Source organism: Phoxinus phoxinus (assembly GCF_949152265.1).
Source record: "Phoxinus phoxinus genome assembly, chromosome: 7".
NCBI lineage: Eukaryota > Metazoa > Chordata > Actinopteri > Cypriniformes > Leuciscidae > Phoxinus > Phoxinus phoxinus.
The window spans coordinates 27,205,721-27,227,988 of NC_136882.1; the positions used below are offsets into that span (position 1 = coordinate 27,205,721).

The window sequence follows — 22,268 nt, forward strand, 5'->3', positions numbered from 1 at the left end:
AAGGAAGAACGGGATTGCTGAATAATTAATCGGGGCGGGGTTGCATATTAAACAGGAGGAGGGGCGAGAGAGAACGTTCTACTAACCACAAGGTTCCGTTAGGTTATTCTGGTAACCAACTCTTAACGTTGTTTTAACATTTTTTAAAACACAACATGTTCACACATGGAGATTAAGAAAGAAAAACGATAGCTATAACACCCCAATTGAGATAATATTAGAATTGACTCTCACTGTTTTTTCCTCAAATGGTTTTCTTAACTTGGCAATTACATTTTTTTTCTATAAAAATGATTTTTTTCCCCCATTTTTTAGGTCACTTTTGGCACTTTGACAGAGTAAAGCAGGGATGGAAACTCTATAAAGTGACTTGAAACCACAATGAAGACCGTTGCACTAAAAACATCTGCTCAAACTAAGCGGTGAGCTAAATTTGTTCACCATACAAGGAGTAGAAAATTATATGTAAGCATGAGCGATTGAGTAGTTTTTTTAAAAGATTATGTCTTAAATACTTAATTTACTAACCACATGGTCATTTAAAGAATTTTCTTGTAAGTGTTATTGTAGCCTATGTTATATGCTCATGACTTTCATAATTTCAGCTACCTGTTTGAAGACTTGTGGAAGTGAGATACTGTGTCATATGTGGCCCGTGTGTTTGCAGAGTTTTTTTTTACAGGGCATCTGGATCTTGTTTGTGCATTTAATAAGGAGCACACGACTGAAGCACAAACAGACCACTGTGGCTGAAAAACAAGATAGTGCCTTTTCTCTTACATAAGCAATAAGAGCATTTTGTTAATAAAACAGAACAAAAGAGAGAGAAGAAGGAAGGAAGGAGGCCTCTGAATAGGGGGAGCAGAGGAAAGCTAAGAGACAACTCAAATCCCTCAATATGCGTATTGTATGGCTCTATTTTTACACATTTCTGTGAGTCAGAATTCACCCAGGCTAAAGCGGAACCAAAAAAACAAAACATGAAACTACCAAAGTAGCTCACTACTGTTCCACCTGTCAACCTTACAGCTGAAAACAATGCCCACCTGCTGGCCATGACCACCACGCTGAACAACAGTCGCATTAACCAGCCACAAAGCGGCATATTTTTGAAAGCAGCTCATTTTAGTGGCTTTGTGCCGCTTTATTGTTTTGGCTCTTGCCGCTCACGACACAATAGTTACGATTAGGGATTAGTTTCAAAATCAATCCTTCAAAAACATCTTTGTGTCAAATTTCCTGTAATTCTTTTTAGATTATGTGGCCTTGCATGGGTCACCCTGCAGTACAACAGACATCTGATGCATTTATAGATTAAGAGCCAAATCCAAAGTTGGAATACTATGGATCGTATTTGTTAATCTTTCATAGAAATGAAAGAACATCCAAATTTTAGTCTGCCCATGTGCCTCTTAGTCAGTGCTCAGAAATAACACCGAAAAACCAAGTCTGGGTCCTAGACCGGAAACCACTGTCATTCTGAGACCACACCCAGAGGACACAGGGAAGGAAACCCATGCTTTCTTTAAACACACAGTTTAGGAAGGAAACAAATAGACAGTAGGTAAAAACCGACACAAAACTTTATGCAACACTCCTGAAAAGTGAAACACAAATGTATTATTTAATCTTAAACTAGTACTTCTGAAAATCACATGGACCATTCATTTCTCATCTGTCTCCACATTTTCATCCCAAACTGAATACAGACATCTCCATCTGAAGCAAATTATACTCCATTATAATCCCACCTCTGTGACTGAGATTGACCTGGCCTACATCAGTCGCTCTGACGCATAATCCTGACTCTACACAACCTATTCATCTATTCCTGAGCTCCAGTGAGATCATATCTGATAAGAATCAGGTGTAACTTTTTATAGTCATTTTCAACAATAGACCGGCACAATGGAGCACTGTCGCCTCACAGCAAGAAGCTTCAAAATGGATAGATTTCAACATTTATTTTCAAACTGACACTTCTTTGTATTCCATTTAGTGATGAATTTGTGTCTTATTTGATCTTTTAAAGTCATTAAAAGGCACTTACATAATGTAGGGGAGACCAGGAGTGTTGTAACAAGATGTGACTTGCAGCCAATCAGAAATGAGCGTACCAATCAGACATGACCACCACCATAAGGTGGCTGTAAAAGTTGTAAGACTTTTTTCAACAATACTTTGATTTGTTGCAGGGAAATATGTAAATATTATATCAAAGTTTGAGACATGTAGAACAAAATGTGAAACACTTACACTCCCCATTCTTACTAAACTGGGTTCATGCCAGTCGATTCTTACGAACGTCACATGTATCTTCTCCGATACTTGTGACACAGCGCCATCTACCGTTCGACACATGTAGTAATCTTGTATTAAATATTGTCATTATGTAGATACAAAATAACAAGTGTCAGTTATTTTTTTTATTCATCTCACTGTGTAATAAAATTAGTTGCAGATCTTTTGCCACTCGTAGCTGTACAGTGGTACTTTGACTGTGATAAATAATTAAAATAAATTCTAAAAATAAAATGTACATTTTTGCAATTGATTATCACTATTATAGAATAAAAACAAGCGAAAGAAAGAAAGAAAGAAAGAAAGAAAGAAAGAAAGAAAGAAAGAAAGAAAAAGTTAAATAAAAAGGAAATACAGTGTTGATATGCGTTGATATTTGTTGTTGGCCCTCACCAAATATTTTCAAACAAACTATTACTCTGATTTGTTTAACATGACCTCTGTCTGTAATTTAAACATGACTATTATGACTGAATAGCTATAATGCAACCCCCTTTTTTTTGGACTGGTTTCTTTATGGGTTTTTAGCATTTTCCCTTTTGGGAAATGTGAGATTTTGGTACCAGCTGCTCCTAGTCTTTCATTACTGGAGAGTACTTTCAACACTTTGATCCAACACAAGAGAAATGCAATTCAATTTTGAATGACGTGAAGAGAAATGTAGAGTGCAGATGGAAAAGACAGAGCAACCTGATAGGTCTGAGTTAAGAGGATGAAAATAACAGTCCGGCTGACATAAACTAAGAATCTCTTCAGAAACATTTTAAATGAAAAGCAATGATGCAAATTTTAATTTAGATCATGTAGCATTTCAAATACGTTATAGGCTACCTTATAACAACTTAGGGGTTTCAACACATTGAGAACATTTGATTTTGACTTTGTTTTGAAGAAAACTCTCTGCACCTGCTGTTATCTCATTCTTCACTGAAAAGGGAGCAAAGAAGCAGAGCTGAGGAAGGACACAGAGATAAGAACAACACGACCCTGACACACATCTGTCACCTCTCACACTCGCCAGTGCTCTCTGGCAATAACAAGCTCTTGTTTTGGAGAGCATTACACACTAACTTCACTTACATAAAGTAGAAACATTGTAGCAACATTTTTACAGCTAGTTTAGCTATAAGTAAACAATCTGTTTAGTGTTCATAAATCACAAAAGCATATCTAGCCTACCATATTTTCAAAGTAGCAGCTCCATATTTGTTTGAGGTATCGGGTTGGGGAGTCAATGGGGCCCATCAACTGTTTTGGTAACTCATATTCTTTAAAACATCTTCTTTTGTGTTTAGCGGAAGAACGAAATTCATACAGGGTTGGAACACATTGAGGGTGAGTAAATGATAACAGAATTTTCATTTTTGAGTGAACTATCCCGTTCATTTTTTTCAAATCGTAGTACACTTGAGGGCGCTGTTGCTAGTTTAGTGAAAACCCGCATTTAATTAGCCTACACTTCCGTGAAAACTGCTGTATAAGCCTATGTTTTGTAATATATTTCAAAGTATGAATGTACACAAATTTAAATGATTATAGTGGACATAATTGTAAGGTTATCAATGTAAAGTTTGCCGAGTTAAGTTTCAACCTTTATCTAAAATATAAACATGAAAGAAAACAGATAGGCCTACTGAACACAACATTGTAGGTGATATTGAAAAAATATAAGACTAAATCAATATTTTTTCACAGAAATCCTCCATATATTTCTCATATAATTCATATTTAGTGGACAATAGCCTACCACATTTTCGGTAACAAACATAGTGGCGACTGTTGAGTTGAACTTCGCTGTGAGAAGGTCTTCAAACCTCTTTCCCTCAAACTGTTAACTCAAACACACACATTCAACATCTTACACTAACTGTCTACTTTTGGCTGAACGGGCTGACTAAAACGGACCTTCTTACACTGTTGTTTTTCTTTTTCATTTTGAGAACATTTCATAACCCCTCGGTTCCACCCAATGTCCTAAACATTTAAGGTGTGGCAACGCAAAATATGACGTTGATCAGTCTTAAAGTGTATATTAGAGCTCTCTTAAATGACACTGTTCTCATAGAGAGGGTTTAGTTTAGCCAAGGTAACTTGACGCCAGGGGAAAATCTTCAGAGAGGTGTTAGAGTTTTTAGCCCTGCGCTAATGACCCTCGTGTTCTGTCTACTTTTCACAGAAGGCTTGCATCTCGAGCAACCTCTCATTCGTCTGGTTGGCCTACATCAGTTGGCTCCTCACCAGGGTTTCACAATGTTCTTTTAGTCCGCATTTCTATGTGAGTTATATGAACCAAATTCACACACTTTTGTCACGAGTTCTGCACACACATCAGGCACATAGAGGGCAGTCCAGATATCATTTAGGATAACATTCATCATTTAAGTGTTAAAGGCCTCATCTCAGTGTGGTTCTCTGTCTATTTTTAGCAAATAGACAATGTCTAATAATGGAGAATATTAACATAGCAAAACCTGCTATTTCTGCTGTACCTATGCATGTATGTATGTATGTATGTGGTATGTAGGCTATTTTAATTTTATTGTAGTGTGTTTTTCATTTTTAATTATGCATCTATGCATACATTTTCAAACATTGCAACCATTTTTGGAAAAAAAAGGTCTTAATTGTTTGTCAAATTAGAGCAAGTGTCAAAATTAGAAACTCAAGGTTAAAAAAATCTTTAACTTAGAATTCAACTGTTATAAACAACAGAGCATGTGTTAATTCAATGACTGCCAAATAGTATGTGAAGATGTAGCTAGCCTACTATAAATCATGGAGCGCTGCCCTAGAAAAACACGCATATAGCCTATTACATATCCTTTTGATACAACAACACAGATTGTCAATAGTATCGGACTATCCCCGTTTTTCTACATCGGTAAAGTGATACCCCAAGCTTCTTTTCTCCCAAACATCTGGTAAACTCAAATGAGTAACATTCCTGAGGCTCATACGCATGGCTCCTCCTCTTTGAAAAAAGAGCGATTATAGTTTGTGGAAATTTGAGAGTGCCTGATTGGTCATGACACCAGTCAATCAAGAGCTTACGGACGCGAGGGGCGGGTTTAGCGGATCTAAGAGGTTGTACCAGTATCAGGGGCGTTCCTCATTCTTGACTAACCTAACAACACACACAGTGAGATGAGGCGATCAACATCCACAACTCCGGCGTTTCTTTTCCATCATGCTGACACAGAATTCGCACATTTGGGGTTGTTTTGATGCCCGGTAGTATCTGGTGACCCGCAATCCTTCCGCTCTACAGCATATCTGTTAACAAAAGTGCATTTTTGCACGTGTCAGATTCAGATTGCTTGACGCACGCTGGATCAATGAGAGAAGTTAGGTACTGGCGGGGCTTTTTAACTTGTTGCGCGGTGATGCAAGTGTCCTATTGCGCAAGAGAATGATCCATGAGTCAGTTATTATACATATAATTTCTTCTTCGAGCTATTTGACGGGCAAAAGTTGCTTTAGAATGGGCTCAAGGGACGAGATCCATTCTCAACCTGCCGTACAGTCTGCGCAATTAAGTTAAAGTGGACTACCGGAGCTACCCAAAGACGCGTATCAAGAGTTGGATGTGGACGTTCTTGGGTCCTAATACGTGCACATTTTAAAAATAAAATTATATTGATTTCCTAACCAACTAATCTTGGAGATGTCGGAGTCTTACGAGGACGGAGTGTGCGGAGATGGAGCTCCGGACTTCATCCCACCGAGAGCGATTCGATCAGGCCGGCGGAGTGGAGTCACCGTGCCGCTGGTGGAGCGCGATGAGGCGGCTATCCTGGAGTCGGTGAAAACGGCACCGAGGAGGAGCAGCATCATTAAGGTAATAGCAGAAACACGCCTATGAGTTGTCAAGAGTTTGGTAGAGTGAATTGTACACCATCATGTCTGTTTAAATGAGAATTCATATTGTGGAATAGAGTAAAGCGAGTAATCCTCAACATGTAAACAACAGCATGTATCCTTGCAGTTCATACAAGTTATGACAGGTTCAGTTCTCTGACTTGATCAATGACGCAATGTTAAAACTTGTGAGGTTTGAACCTATAACATTTTAGTTTCCAGCGTAGCTACAGGATGATGCAGCCCAGTAGTTCTCTACTGGTTTTGCTTCAGGAACCAGACAGTCGTCACATTACTCAGACTCGTACCAAAACTGTCTAGTGTAAACGTAAACAAAAATGTTCTTAAAATCAAACATTGAAATGTTTAATTACGTTTTGAGGACGAGGGCATGTTAAACAACCTGTCCATGTTGACATCTGGCCATCTTCTGGTAAAAAGTTACTAAATAGTTTGAATAAATGTATAGCATTTGATATTAAACAACATTTTCTGGTCCATTTTAGAAGAAGAAATTGTGCTATTTATTTTGCAATCCTAACTATGAAATTATATGGTTAATCACAATTTATTATTTACTTTTAGTATTGATTTCCCTGCTGTGACCCAGAACAGACCTGTTACCCATTTCACAACCATTGGTGTAGATTCATCTCAGAATTCTGATATTAGCATTCCTTATGAATAGAAATGATGTTGACAATGTCCATAAATTTAACTCTGAGCCCATTGGTCAGCATTACAGATCTTTCCGCTGTGCCTTGAATCCTTGAAGTTGAACCTTTAACTTGATATTAAGTTTCTTGCTGAATTCGCACATTCTTACCTGTGAAATCACATGACAGTAAAAATTTAACTACAAGAGAAATGCTATCATGGCTTTAGAGTAATTGTGATATTGCCATGAGTTGATGTTCCTATTTACTTGTATAATTTACTTGTCTATCCTTTACATAGGATCAAAAAAATATTTTTAGTGCAGGTATGATTTTACAAGTCACTAAATCACATAATAACCATAGACATTTGGTCTGCTTTACTTGGATGGAAGCATTTGTTTCCCCTTTAACACAAAAGCAGTGAAACATAACGTGCCAGAGGCCGATTTCCACAGAATGGTTGTTACAGTATGTAAACTGCAAGGCCATTGTGAGCTAAAGGTTGACCTGAAACAATTGCATTTTTGCCCGAATAAACCAAAAATGACTAAAAAGAGGTACATGAAAGGGAACTCAGCAGTTATAAGGAACCCTAAAGAGAAAATGACATGTCAACAGGTCAGATCAACAGCCAGACATGTTTGAAACACACAAATGCCCTTAGGGTCTTGGGTTTACTAATGCTTTAGATAATCATTGATCCAGTGTTGTGGAGTAATGCAGCAATGACTCTCCATCAGTGCTTTGCAATGAAGGTCAGCCAATTATCTTCAGCATGATTAGGTAGAAGGATTACGGAGCAAGCCAACGGGGCCAGTGACTGACTGAGGGACCTCCAGCTATGAGACACTGCATACGTAACATTTATAAAACAGCACTTGCCAGTGACTGTTGCCACATTGTGACACAAAATGTTAACCCTGCACATTGTGTTTGAGACATTGAACATTGAGACATTGTGTTGCCACTCTACCTCACACGACTGTAATTCGTATTTGGGTGCTGCCCATAACCCAAGTTCAGAACATTCTTAAAAAATAAAGGTTCCAAAAGAGGTTTTCCACAGCAGTGCCATAGAAAAAACATTTTTGTTTCCTCAAAGAAATTTGCTGTAAAGGGTTAGGGTTAACCCTTAGGGTTAGGGTATTTTATTTTTACTAGTGTGAAGCACATTTAAACATTATAAAGAACATTTTTCCACTATTGAGAACCTTTCGTGTAATAGACAGGTTATATGGATGTTAATGGACAATTCCGGCGCAAAATGAACCTAGGGGTAATGAACCTATCCTCACACTAACACGGTAGCATAATAAGTGTCTCTACATGCAAACCGAAGCACTGAGAACTTTGTAAGTGTACAGACAGTTTAATAAGAAGATACTTTATAAAGACAGTACATTACGCGTATACAGGCAGGAGCCATCTTGGAAAACAGTCTCGATCAGTCGAGCCACGAACGCCGAAGTTCTCAATGATTCGGTTTGCATGTAGGGACCCTCATTATGCTACCGTGTTAGTGTGAGGCTATTTTGAGCCTTGTTAGTGGTATTAACTAGCGATTCACTTTTACTTATTCTATGCCCCATATACTAGCGTTATAAGCTAATCTGTTTTTAGAGATACAATTCTTTACATTCGATTATCATGAAGACACATCCCAGAGAACGGCCGACTCGGTAACCATGTGTTAATGACCCCAAGGTTCATTTTGCGCCGGAATTGTCATTTTAAAGGCTCTTGGAACCATAGAACCAGTAAAGAATTTTAAAAAGTGTACTCGCAGGTCTTGAATAGGCTGTCTTAGTTCAGTGAGCAGGAAGTGGCACTGGGTAATTGACAGATGGCAAAGAAGCTGATGATGTCAGTGACAGGCACTGTCGATAGAGCGGAGAGAGGGGGCAGCGTTCATGTGACTCATCCCAGGCCGGGTTCTTGGTTCAGTTTGTTTCAGGTCCAGAATGTGAGTAATGTTCCCTGTCCTCGGCCAAAGTACGCAGCCCTCCAAGACAATGTCCAGAGCCATCATTGTTTTTTAAATGGATGCAGAACTTGTAGCTTACACCTATTTAATACAGAACGTGTTGCTTGATATCTGATATCTACAGAGCTCTCTCTGTGCAGTAGTGCATGCGCAAGAGTTCACATCAGCGTAAAACACATATTGAACTGAACCTGAAGCAGGCAATGACCCCCGTCCCCATGCCTCCATGCACTTGACTGAGATGACAGTAAAAACATACAAACGTATTTGTGATGTAACTAATTGATTTCCCAGATTAATTTGCTATGTGTTCTTGGATTGCTAACATGGTTAAGAGTTTGCAGTTGTTGAGAGTATATTAGTGTGGTGCTCAGGACGACAATCTGGATAATAGCCACTTGTCGACCTGCTGTTTTTGAAGGTACTTGCAACTCATGGTTAAATAAAAGAAATAAGAGGCCTACATTTCATTGTGTGTGGACAATGGAAGAGGTGTTGAGTAGGAGTGTGAGCAGTACTGTGTCCTAATTTTACTCAATTTAAGTCCATTAAAAGTATCCATTCAAAAACATAAGTGAATGCAACATTTTTTATTTGCTTGTACTTAATTATTTAAAATGAAAATGTTTTTTGTTAGCTCTTGAAATCAATCAACAGAACAGATTTTCTATATCTTCTAATCTAGTGTAGATTCTGGAGTGTATAATTTCTTTTTGAGGTAAGTTTGATGCACAGTTATACAGGTGAAACTCGAAAAATTTGAATATCGTGCAAACGTTCATTATATTCAACTTAAAAGGTGAAACTAATAGGCCTGTGTTATATAGACTCATTACATGCAAAGTGAGACATTTCAAGCCTGTATTTGTTTTAATTTGGATGATTATGGCTTACAGCTATGAAAACCCCAAATTCAAAATTAGAATATTGTGAAAAGGTTTTCATAGCTGTAAGCCATATCAGTCAAAATTATAACAAATAAAGGCTTGAAATATCTCACTTTGCATGTGAGTCTATATAATATAACAGTTTCACCTTTTAAGGTGAATTACTGAAATAAATGAACTTTTGCACGATATTCAAATTTTTCGAGTTTCACCTGTATTTTGTAAAGTAACCTGTTATTCATTAGATTTGATTATCTCTGTAAAATGAAACAATTTTTGTTGGAGATTTACAAGTACAAATAAAATATACATATTCTGAGGTACTTGAGTAAAGTAAATTTCACAAAACTATATAATAGTACTGAAGTATAGTATAGTTACTTAAAAGTATAAACCCCTGCGTTTTTATGAGGAAATAGGAAACCACTCTGTAAATTTTAGAGTGAAGCTTTACTGAGTTTTGACAGTTGAGCAGGGAAACAAACTCGAGGAAGTTCAAGTACAGAGCCCTGGGGAACACCTTGCTTGTTTTCTCAGTCTCATAAGCACTTTTCATTTAATCAATGCTGTCTGACCACAGCTTAGTATTGTGTATCCATTACAGTCTTCCATACAATTTCTACCTCACATTTCACCTTATTTGCTGCAATTCAAGATTCTCTCTCATTTTCTTTTTGTTCTGCTTTGCCATTTTCTACCAAACTCCCATGCTTTTCTCTCCCCTCACAGTTTTCTCATGAAAAACAAACAAAAACAAATCTCATTCATTAAAGATGGGTTCATCCAAAAATTGTAATTCTATCATCACTTCCCCCTCATGTTGTTCCAAAACAGAATTACTTTTTTCTTCCTTGAAACTCAAAATGAGAGTTTTTGAAGAATGAACTAGTCATTGAATTTAACTATTTAAATGATAGATATTAAACAATTTGAAAAAGCTGTGAAGAACTCCTCAGGGCCCATCGTAGGATCCATTATGCATTGTTGTTTACCAATTGACATGCTTTTTGATCTTTTTGATCACAGTCAACTTTGTTCTACAGTGTTGTTCAGTGCTCTGTTCTGGACAGTGATTGTTTAGAAAGCGTCACTGGCTGCTAGTCAAGATCAATGACAATGTAGCTGCTATGACAATGTGTAACTTTGTGTGACTGACTTTGTGGTTAAGTAGGCCTGTGTATGTGAGTTTGACGTTGTCCTGAAGGCAGACTGGACCCTCTGTCCTCTTGTGTCACTCAGATACTGGTGCCACAATCCACTGAATGCTGTTATCCTTCCTATCTGACACAAACACTCTTCTCTGTCTCTGGGACTTCTCTTGTGATCATACGGTCTAGTGTGTGTTTTTTTGTGTCTGTATTGTATAAGTTGGTTTATGATCCAAATGTACGTGGGGTGGGGGGCGACCACTAGGTGTTTTATCGCTTTTAGTCTGCGTGTCAATTGGAAAGTATACACAGTCTTTTATAAGAGGATGCAAATTTTGACAGTTCTCAGCCCTTTTCCTGTGTGTATTTCAGTGAACTTGGCTCTGTTTCCTAGAAGTACCTTAGGTGCCTACATCCTGAAGACACTCTCATTAACATTTTTTTAAAAACATTTCCTTGCTTTTCAGTGCCAGGTGAAAACTGGACAGAAAGTTTGCCTTGTTTGGCCACTTTGTGAGTCGAGGCGTGTGAAGAAAAGGCAAACGAATGCCAAACTTTGTTTTTAGACAAATTGCCAAAAGCTGAAGACTATTGTGAAGTTCAAAACATCATTACCCAAATTTTTTAGCTAGCTGCCCTTGGTTATTTCAGCATTTGATCATTCAAGTAGCATTTTACTGTTATCACTCCTTTGCGTGGAGACAACTGGAATGTAAAGAAGGCAGGAGGAGATACAGAAATAAATGGAGAGATGTTCTGAGGTAAAGGAGTGTGATAGCTGAAGGAACTATATACTTATAGCTTCCTGTTTGGTAACACCCAAACCACAGCTGATGTTGAGCTTGTCTGGTTGCTAGAGCTGCACAACTAATCATTAAAAGATCGTGATCTCGATTCAAACACCCACGCGAAATGACAATGATTCGTCTGCGTCTAATAAACCTTTGACAAAATCACACCGAAACATTTAAATCTGCATTGACGCTGTCACTGATACAGAGAAAGCAGTTGTCATGTGTAGATATGAAACCGCTTCACAAACAGTTTTTTTTTTAACCAGTATCGGTATCAGTAACTTCACACAGTATCGTTATTTCTGTTAGAAGAATTCAGATTATCACAGAAGTACTGGGATAAAAGTTTACAGTTCGGATATAGACACTGATATACATTAATGATCAAAATAGAGCAAATCACCTTTTAAAAGTAACTTGGCGCCTCAAATAACTATTGTATCGATTACATTGTTATGCCAACAGGTGGTGAGTGAGTGTTTAAAAAAGTCCTAAGAACCCTAAGAGCTCGCATCAGTACTGGCTTGGCACAAGTATGCATCGAGGGCCCATAACGAGCACAAAGGGGGGTCGCGAACACCCTTCTAAAACCTAAAATGCCAAATGGGACTCCCTATTGTCTCATGGATTTAACAGACACATGCAGCCATTGTAAGTCCACAAGACCAAAAGTGCATATGAAGTGTGCAATTTGAGACAGGGCCTTTATGAGTGAGTCATTGAATCATTCATTCAAACCGATAAAATAAAATAAAAATCTGATTAATTAAACATTTTAAATAGACTGCATCATTTTATTACATGTTGTTTTGTTTAGTTGCCGGTTCAGAATCGTGATCTCTGTTAGAAACCAAAAAATATGTTTCTCAATTTATCCAAATTCGTGCAACTCTATCTGGTGCACACTTTTACCGGTACTTATGATCACCTATCTCAGAAGTACATCTGCGTTCTGCACTGTACTTTACTGTATGTTCCCATCACAATGACAACGATATTCAAAGAGGGGACTTTAGGGGATGGAAGGCAGAAGTATACTACAAATGTCAGAGCGTGACTCTGAACAGCAGTGACAAGGAAAAGCCATGCGTGCTTAGCCGTAGACAGGAAGTACAGTACAACAGATCGTATGATAGCATGAAAATATGACCAAGCTGAATGAGAAGGAGGGGTGTTGAAATAGATGGTTGGTAAATTTCATCACTTAGAGCAAGCTTACTTTAGGGTGGAGCTCAGCATGTGGGCACTCAACTGAGAACAGCCGAATTAGAACTTGTCCCCTGGTCTACCACAGCCCACAGGAAAGTGATCTGTGGCTCTGGGGGGGTGTTTGGCTAGTGTTAGATGTTTGGGGCTGGGGCACTGTGATATGCTCACAAACACGCTGCCTTACGTGATGCATGGTAAACAAATGAGGGATGAGGTGACTTGAAAAAGACAAGTATATCTATTCAGGTTCTTACATTGTTGTGTATTCACATCTTGGATGAAGTTCTCACCCTGTCAGGGTGAAATTTACTCTGTTATTCCAGTCTGCAGTTTGTCATTGAAGTTTCCCAGCCCTCCCTGGGCCTGGCACACAGGGCACAAGCAAGAATCTGAGAAGACTGACTGAGACCCTAGAGACAAATGTTCTCAGCATGCTAGATGACATGCTCATCAAATGTTCAGTGGTCACGCATGTAAGAGTTTTGACAAATTAGAATTCAGCAACAAATTTTTTTTTACAGCATTTTTCTGTGATAGTGACCACTAATCTCATTAAAGTCAGAGTTTTCAAACCGCTATACACAACCGTTCATACGTTTTTATTGTTTAAAAAAAAAGAAGAGACCTTTGCTCACCTAGGTCGCATTTATTTGATAAAAATAAATCTTGAGAAATAGGCTACTCAAATAAACGTTTTCTATTTCAATATATTTTTATTATCTAATTTATTCCTGTCATGGCAAAGCTGAATTTTCAGCATCATCACCTTTTTCAGTGCCACATGATCCTTCAGGAATCATTCAAACACTGTGTCCTAACCAGACACTAATCACAATGCGATAAGATTCCAGCAACAAGCAATTTTTCTGTCCACACCAGATGCGACATTACTACGAGATGCGAAAAAATCTATCAAAAATCACATCCAATAAGAAGAGTGTGGGCGCAGTCTCTCTGCAAGCCACTGCACTCTCAATGAAACATTGAATTAATAAATATTACACCATTTTGACATTATTGAAAATGTGTACTGAGTGACTGAAGCAATCGTTGTCACAGCATAGGCTTGCATGTTCACATGGAGTTGACAGTTTGAACGTTCTTATACATTTTCAAGATCTGAGGTGAATTATACATTGTCAAAATCAATATGGCTATAAAGGTCATGCAAAGTGATATTCAAACTCATATTGGACACTTTTAACATTAAGAACATAAACAGTAAGCTACCTGAGGTTATCATTGTCATTCTTTGTTGTTGTTTCAGCCGCAACGTTGCAGAGATAGAAACAGTTTCTAAAATAGATTTGTTGCGGCTGGTTAGGACAAAAGCTCTAAATAACATAGAAAAGATAGCTTTTATCACGTGTCATGTCTCGTGAGGACACGGTGTTACTGTGTTGAATTGGTGCTCAAGAAACATTTTCTATTATTAACAATGTTGATAACAGTTTTGCCGCTTAACTCTTTCCCCACCAGCGTCTTTTGAAAGAAGTTGCCAGCCACTGCCAACATTTTTGAGCATTTTCACAAAAGTTTCAAGGCCCCCAGAATATTTTGTTGTATGAATATTTGACCATGCAATAAGTCAAAAGATAGAACAGTGTGTGGGGGGAGTAAAAAACTTTTTTTGTATTATTTATATGCTGTTTAATATTGATGATCGCGTTATTTTGCATATGCATCTTCTTGCATATGATATTGTTTGTTTTTGCTTCTTTTTCACCTGTGTTTTGATCAGGAAATTCTGTACTCTTTCAGAAAATGCACAATAGCGCCCCCTACCGTATAACAGTGAAAACACGGAAAGCCGAAAAGTTTCGTCAGTGGCGGTGAAGCGTTTTGTCACAAATGAAAAAGTTAAAAAAGGGTATTTGTTTGAAATAGAAATCATTTGTGAAATTAGAAGTGTCTTTACTGTCAGTTTAGATTATTTCAATGCAAGTTTTAATTAAAAAGAAAATCTAGCTGAATCCAAAACGTTTGAATGGTAGTGTATATTCTGCATGTATTTCGCATGTATCATTGTGAAAGTTGCAGAGTTTATAGGCTTTACATGGTCTTGTCTGGAGATTCTTTTTTTTTTTTTTTTAATAATGCAATGCATGTAATTCTATCACACCTATCTCATGGTAACATTTGTAATATGTCTATACTTTTGAAATGTGTATTTTATGAACATTTGTGACATGAAATGTCTTGGCATAGACTTCTATTATAAGTGCGTTACAGTCAAATTCATGCTCGTTTTATTGTTGTATGATTTTGTTGTTGACATAATTACCTATATTTTGAAGGTAACGTATGCCAAGACAAATGTAAGTTGTTTGCTTGTTGCTTCATTTACCATTAAACCGATTGTTGAGTCTAGTGCAGGCGTTCTACAATCTTTCAGCAAGAGTGTGTCCAAGAATATAAAGGGCAGGCCAGCAAGAATGTGATATTGAATTCTAAATTGCGATGATTTCATTCCAACTCGCCATGGAAATCACTGGCACGCAGTTGGGCTACCATGGCAACCGATGGCCCTGACACAATCCACCTCAGTGTTCATTGACATGCAGAAAACGGTTTTGTAGTCTGGGGTGTGGTCACAACTGTGTCAGATGAGGTCTACCCAACATGCACTCATGTTCTTGTTCTTCTCTTTTAAGCACGGCCTGGCGTGCGTCTCTGTGGGAATGTGATACTTCACTTTGGAAGAATTACAAGGAACACTTAAGAGTTCCGCAGAGTTTCACCCATATGCACTCCATCAAAAGCTCTGTCCTCTTCCTGTGAATAACAACAGGCCGAGAGATTCTCCAAGCACTAATTTCCTACTTAAAATTCTTATTTTCATCCCTCCTTCCGCAGATAAAAGCAGCTTTTGGTCCTTTGACAGTTGAGAGAGTGTGTTTAGGTACAATCGAGGCATGCTAAGAGAGGTGAGCAGTTTCTGTAACAGGATTACATTTCTAATCGTCTCCTCATCTACTCACCGTCTCTAAGCAGCAGTGAAAGGGGAAACGAGAGGAAAAGGTGGACAACCAGAGGCAGACATTAAAGCATTCAAATTAGAATATTTTCCAGGATAAATACAATTTGGCATGCAGTGGATTACCCTAGTTTGTCCCTCAGCCTTTAAAAACATACAATCATTGTGTGTAATGCCCTTATTGAGAAGGACATTGCATGGGAATACACAGTCATTTATTATTACCGGTACAAACAAGTTCCTGTTCACCCTGTTTGGGTTCATTTTTTGATAATCTAAGGAATCTATGGAAATTTAGAAAAAATGGCATCTGTCAAATTCACCTTTAACTTTATTTTGTGTTTTCTGGTTTTGGCCTACACTGTAGAGCTGCACAATGAATCGTTAAAAGTTTGGGATCTCGATTCAAACACACGCGATCTTATTTCTAAATGACAACGATACGGCTATGTATATTAAACCTTTGACAAGTCCGATCACATCGAACATTCAGATCTGCTTTGGTGCTGCCGCTGCGCCAGAGAGAGCAGTTGTCATGTATAGGTATGAAACCGCTTAACAAACAGTCTTTTCAACCACTATCGTTATCTCTGTGCTACAATAATTAAAATCATCCCAGAGGTGCTGGGATAAAAGTTTATAGTTTGGAATTGGATATAAACACTATATCCCTTCACGCTATATATAACTTCACGCTTCAAATATATTGTATCAATTACATTGTTAAAGTAACTGTAACTTTAAAAAGTAACTGTTCAAATGTATTTGTCATTGAATCATTGAAGAGATTCATTAAAAATAATGAAACAAGTGAAGTTAAATTGTTCATTTTAAACCGTTAATTCAAATTAATTAAATGTTTTAAATAGTCTGTAGCAATTAATATTTTGTCAGAATTGGTAATAAATTACATGTTATTTTGTTAAGTTGACTGTTCAGAATTGTGATCTCTACATTAAACCCAAAAAAATTGGGATTCTCAATTTATCTAGAATTGTGCAGCTCTATAATACACTGGTGACTTTTCTCAGGTGTGGGTAGAGTGTCTTGTTTTCATTTGTCATCTCCTCCTACATGATTTTGTTTGGCAGTTGTATCTTGCCTCTTCTTCTATTTTTTTTTATTGTGACGCATGGTACCCATGTGTTAAGGTGAAATACTGCCACCTACTTATACTGGAGTGTCAACCAGAAAGTTACTGGTCCTGGATTATTTACGATATTATTATGTGTAGTATCAAACAATTTAATATCACGGTTATCATTAAAATCAGTATATTGCGACATCTCTAGTGATACCATTTGTTAACTTAACTCGTCAGTTTGAAGGTATATTGAGTATTTAAACTTCTGGCATGACCATCACAGGGTTTCAAACTGTTTTAGGCAAATTTTTAATCACATAAAATTTCTGTGTGCAATGCTTGAAACACAAAACCATGGATGGTTTGTGGATTTTATGGAATTATGCATAAATCAAAATGCACATTTATTGTGAAAAATCCCCCCCCCCCCCCCCCCCCCATAAAAATAGCAATGTGTTTATTCAGCTAAATAAGTATAACATTTTACAGATTAAATAACAAGACTATTTTACAGAAAACATTCATCCAAGTGCTTTAACAAAATTATGAGTTGCACATTTCTGTTTTTACCCCCCGGCCTGCTTGCCCATTTTCCGCTGTAAGTGCATTACTGTAAACCAATTTGCTGTAAGTATACCCCAAGTATATCCCAATATATATATATATATATATATATATATATATATATATATATATATATATATATATATATATATATATATAATATATAATATAAAATATATTTATATGAAGGATGAGTTGACATTCTTTTCTGTGGAAATGACAGCAGACCACAGAACAGTTGCATTTATCCTGGAATATTCCTTAAGGTGAGCAGATGGAAAGAATAGTTTGTTGTTTTAAATGAGTTAAATGTAAGATTTGTGTTTTGCTTCATTTTCTGCATGTAAAGCTAGCCGTTGTCTTAGCTGGGGGAACTGACAAAATAATTAAAAGACTGTGAAACAGATGGAAAATTTGGGAAGACAAAAGTACATACACTCGTTATATGTATCTTTTTGGTCTCTAATTTTTTCCATGTCTTTCCAGACTCTTCCAGTTCAAAACCTCAAACCGAACCCTGTTACAAATATGTTCTTGTATCCAAAACAAAACTTTGTTGACTATTATATTTGATTACCCATAATGCCACTATACTCATGCATGTCTGATTTTGGCTTGAACCTTTTAATCGGCAGCTTTTAGTCTTCAGGCAGTTGTTCTCCCCTCATTTCCCAATTATTTGCTCTTTTGTTGTTTTGGCTGAGATTCATTCGTTCTCTTTCACATTTCTTCTTCTCTATCAGTGATGCTTGGCAGTCACAGAGTAGACATTTCCTGTGGCCACACCAGGATTGAAAGTGCCAGTGACCCTGCGATCTTTGACTCTTAAAAGAGGCAGGTTAGGCGGTTTCCATAGTAATAAATTGGAAATATCGGCTTTTTCAGCTTTATCCGTCTTTCCGTTCGCGTCTCTCTGTCTCTATTGCCTTATCTCCATCTCTGCTTGCTCCCTGCTGTCCAAGAACGCTCCTGTGAGAACTGCAGTTCGACACGTTACAAATCACCACTGCCAAGAACACAGGCTTATCTGTCTCTTTTGGCCTCCGTTTCGCCATCTCTCGCTCTGATTTATCTGATCCCTATAGTTTTTTTTTCAGGGAGGGACATAGACAAACAGGATGAAACCAAAACAGACATGGCAGAAAGGATCAGGCCTGCAGACAGGCAGAGATTTATCAGATAAACTAGAGAGCGATGGAGCAAGCCGGATGATGGAGGCAGACAGTTTTGCACCATTAACCCTTTGACGTCTACGAACACACTGGTGTGATCTGTCTAGGCTTGTTCCTGGAGCGTGCGATCACACCGGTGCGATTAGAACGTTCAGTGCATCACGTGATCAAATTCAAATGTGCTTTCGCGGTTTGGCTGTAGCTGATCCAGAGATGGACGCACTCAGTGCTTGTTTTTCAGTGTTTTATTCAGTGTTTTCAAGTGTTGTCGGTCTCCTACGCTGTTGACGTAGTAAACACAGTGCAGCGCTTCCGAGTTCTATTTTCAGAACGCCGGCTCACCATTTGCCGGCTCCTGCATCAGCACCACACGCATGCATCGCTGTGCTCACGTGAATAGTGTCGGCCAATAATGAGCCGGCGTTCTGACGTAGAACCCGGAGCGCTGCACTGTGTTTACTATGTCAACAGCGTAGGAGACTGCCACAGAAAAAATTTAGTTGTTGAATAAAGTTTCTTTTTCCCCCGCTTCATAACATTAAGGTTGAAGCACTATATCGTCATATGGACTATTTCAACAATGTCTTTACTACCTTTCTGGGCCTTGAAAGTTACAATGAAGTTGCTGCCCATGGCTTGTCCAGAAACCATTCGGATTTCATTAAAAATATCTTAATTTGTGTTCCGAAGGACTTACGAGTTTGGAACTACATAAGGGTGATTAATTAATGACAGGAATTTCATTTTTGGTGAACTAACCCTTTAGCTAAAAATGCCCTATTTTCCATAATTTCCCCCTAGAATTTATTTCCAAGGACATTTTGAACCTTTTTTACAAAATGAAAAACATACCATATAAAGCACATTGTCCATTTAAATAGCAATCTGAATGGCTGTTAATTATAAAGTTGTGTGGAATATTTGTACTTGGAATATTTGTAATTTTAAAAAACATTTAGAATTTTTTTAATTTTTTTTAAACAAAACAAAAAACATTTAACTTTAGTGAAGGCAAAAATTGGATTAAAATGCTAAAACTTTTACAAAATCAGAACTCAGATTAATTTCTGACCCTGAGAAAGTGTGAGAATTACTTACTCAGGTTATAATGAGCAATGTGGAAGTATGAAAAGAATTGAATTCCCATGAATTCCCGCAGGAACAGTAGCTTTAGTTTTTCTGTACAGGATGTATAGATGACACCCGCCCCTCTGTAACAGACTCTCAGCTGCAGGCCAAAAACACACAAATATACACAAACACAGCGACATACACATGCCTGTACACCGCAAACATGCAGCGAATCAAAAACAACCCTGGGCCTGCATTCAAATACAAACAGGGACTAATTAAGCTAATTAGTGTTTTAGTAGCGTAAAGAGATCTGTTCGGTGCTGTGGTTTTGCTGCTGTGGCTTTCTTCCCTTTGCCCCCCAGGCCCTTACCCATATTACGGACTACTTCAACTTTATTGCTTTGTTGGAGTTGGCGAACCATTAGAGGTCCAGCCTGCTGTCATACCCCTTCCCTCTCAGTAATTTAAAACACATGCTTCATTTCAATTATTTTTATATTTTCTTTTTTTATAATGATATTTATTTTGAAGTTTTTCCCCCAAACAGATTTCTGTGTGTTTGTGTAAAATCCTTCATTGTCCTGCTTCAGTCTGTAGAGCTGATTTACCAAAACATACACCATACATGTGGTGTTCCATGCAAACTGATCAAATCTATACTGTAATAAATCTGCCTTTTAATGCAGAACGTGGCTGCTGTCTGCAATTTACTCCAGTAGTGGAATTTAAATGTGTGGTTTGTTTGTGTGTGTGTGTGTGTGTGTGTGTGTGTGTGTGTGTGTAAAGGTGAATAAGGATTTCAATGAATCATGTAGTTCTACTAAACAAAACATTTTACATTTAATAATTTAGCATATGCTTTTATCCAAAGTGACTTTTATCAAAGAAATAAGGAATGCACAAGTGATTTTTTGTAAAGTTGTGTTTTTGGCCTTTTTTGGATATAGGACAATAGAGATTTTGACAGGAAAGCGAAGTATAGGTTAGAGAGAGCAGAACCGGATCGCAAAGGACCTCGAGCTGGGAATCGAACCTGGGTCACCGACGGCGCAGTTGCTCTATTTGTCAGCACACTAACACAGAAATGTACAAAGTATAAAAATTAAATAAAATAAAAAAGCACATTTGTCCTGAAGAGAAAAAAAAACACCCAATTAACATAGCGTAGTGCTGTAGATTAATCCTGAGCTAATGACATAATTTTAATCTCATTATTTATAATCCAACCAAAGCACTACAACAAAGAGAGATTAGCACTAGCATTAGAGCAAAACAGAGCAGGGACTTGTTATAATATTAGTTTGAATATTGCTGTGTATGTAAATATTTATATACACGATTATATACACACATACGCATTGCGCAAGAAAATAAAACGTATCTTTATTTTTTTAAGTCCTCATTAAGTTTGACCTGTATTTATTTATTATACATTACGCACTATCAAATGTTTGATCACAAGGACTGAATTTGTCTCATAAATATTTGCCCTACAGATTTATATTTGATTTATTTTATTTATATGTATAGACATGAATATTTATTTACTTATTTTACACACTACATATCAATTTATTTATTTAGGTTTGTATTATTTATTTATTTTTTACAAACTATACATTAAATGTTTGTCCTCACTTGACGGAATTTGTTTTCCATTTATTTATATTAAGTAAACATGCATAATTTGCACCCCAGTTCTCCCTAATAAACCATCTTAAAAGAAAGCATGCAAGCAAAAAAGATGTTTGTAAACCACCAACACCACCATCAGAAGCATCATGTTTTAATTCTCATTTTTCCGTCATGTCACAGTAGATTGAAAGTGATGTGCTGGAAGTGGCTTTGAGTGAGTGCTAATGAGCTGACCTGTAAATAAACACAGCAGGGCCTTGTGCTTCACCTTTCACCTACCCTTAACTGATCTCAAATCTGATTACCATTACAGCTTTCCATTGAGGACTTCCTAATGCATGTACTGCAGTAATCTTTAGCCCTAGTTTAGCTGCCTAGTTGTGCAAATGAGAAGGCCTCCCAGAGAGAAGAAATAACCTCTAGAAAACTTTTTACAAATATTTATTACATTTTCTGAGTGACTTGCCCGTGCAAAAACCGTAGCCGTGATGTTTTGAGTGGTTGCCAGGGTGTTGCTATGCCGTTAAAGGGACACTTCACCCATTTGCATTAAGCTTTGTATGGTTAGAAACCCAGTCATATTTTTGAATGGTCATGCATTATTCCCTCATTTTCCCCTGAGAGGGGAGAAATAAGGATTTTAGTGTTGCAGTTCCTGCTTATAATGATGTAAAAATCGTCATTTTGCGTCATTCTAAGCAGGAAGTCAAATATCTTTGTAGAGGGGCTGAGACCATAGACATCATGGTTGAGACTACAAACCCTCGTTCCTCATTTATCCAGAGGGAGGGACCCACTCACGCTACAGACCTATTACAGATCAGTGGGTGGGACTTCACTTTCTGAAACTAAAAGCAATGTCCTCCATCTTGTTTGGAAGCTAAGCTAACCGGCGCTGTGGAGCCAGATGTGAAGTTACGAC

At 37.6% G+C, this 22,268-nt stretch overlaps 1 protein-coding gene across 1 annotated transcript in view; it reads left to right on the top strand.

The window, feature by feature from the left end:
- The first annotated feature begins 5,433 nt into the window (after positions 1-5,433).
- plcl1 (phospholipase C like 1) overlaps positions 5,434-22,268 on the top strand; it is a 61,186-nt gene continuing 44,351 nt past the window's right edge. The window contains exon 1 of the mRNA XM_079619580.1: positions 5,434-6,139. Within this exon, the coding sequence (XP_079475706.1) occupies positions 5,966-6,139 (174 nt within the window). The 5' untranslated portion in view covers positions 5,434-5,965. The remainder of the gene's footprint in view (positions 6,140-22,268) is intronic.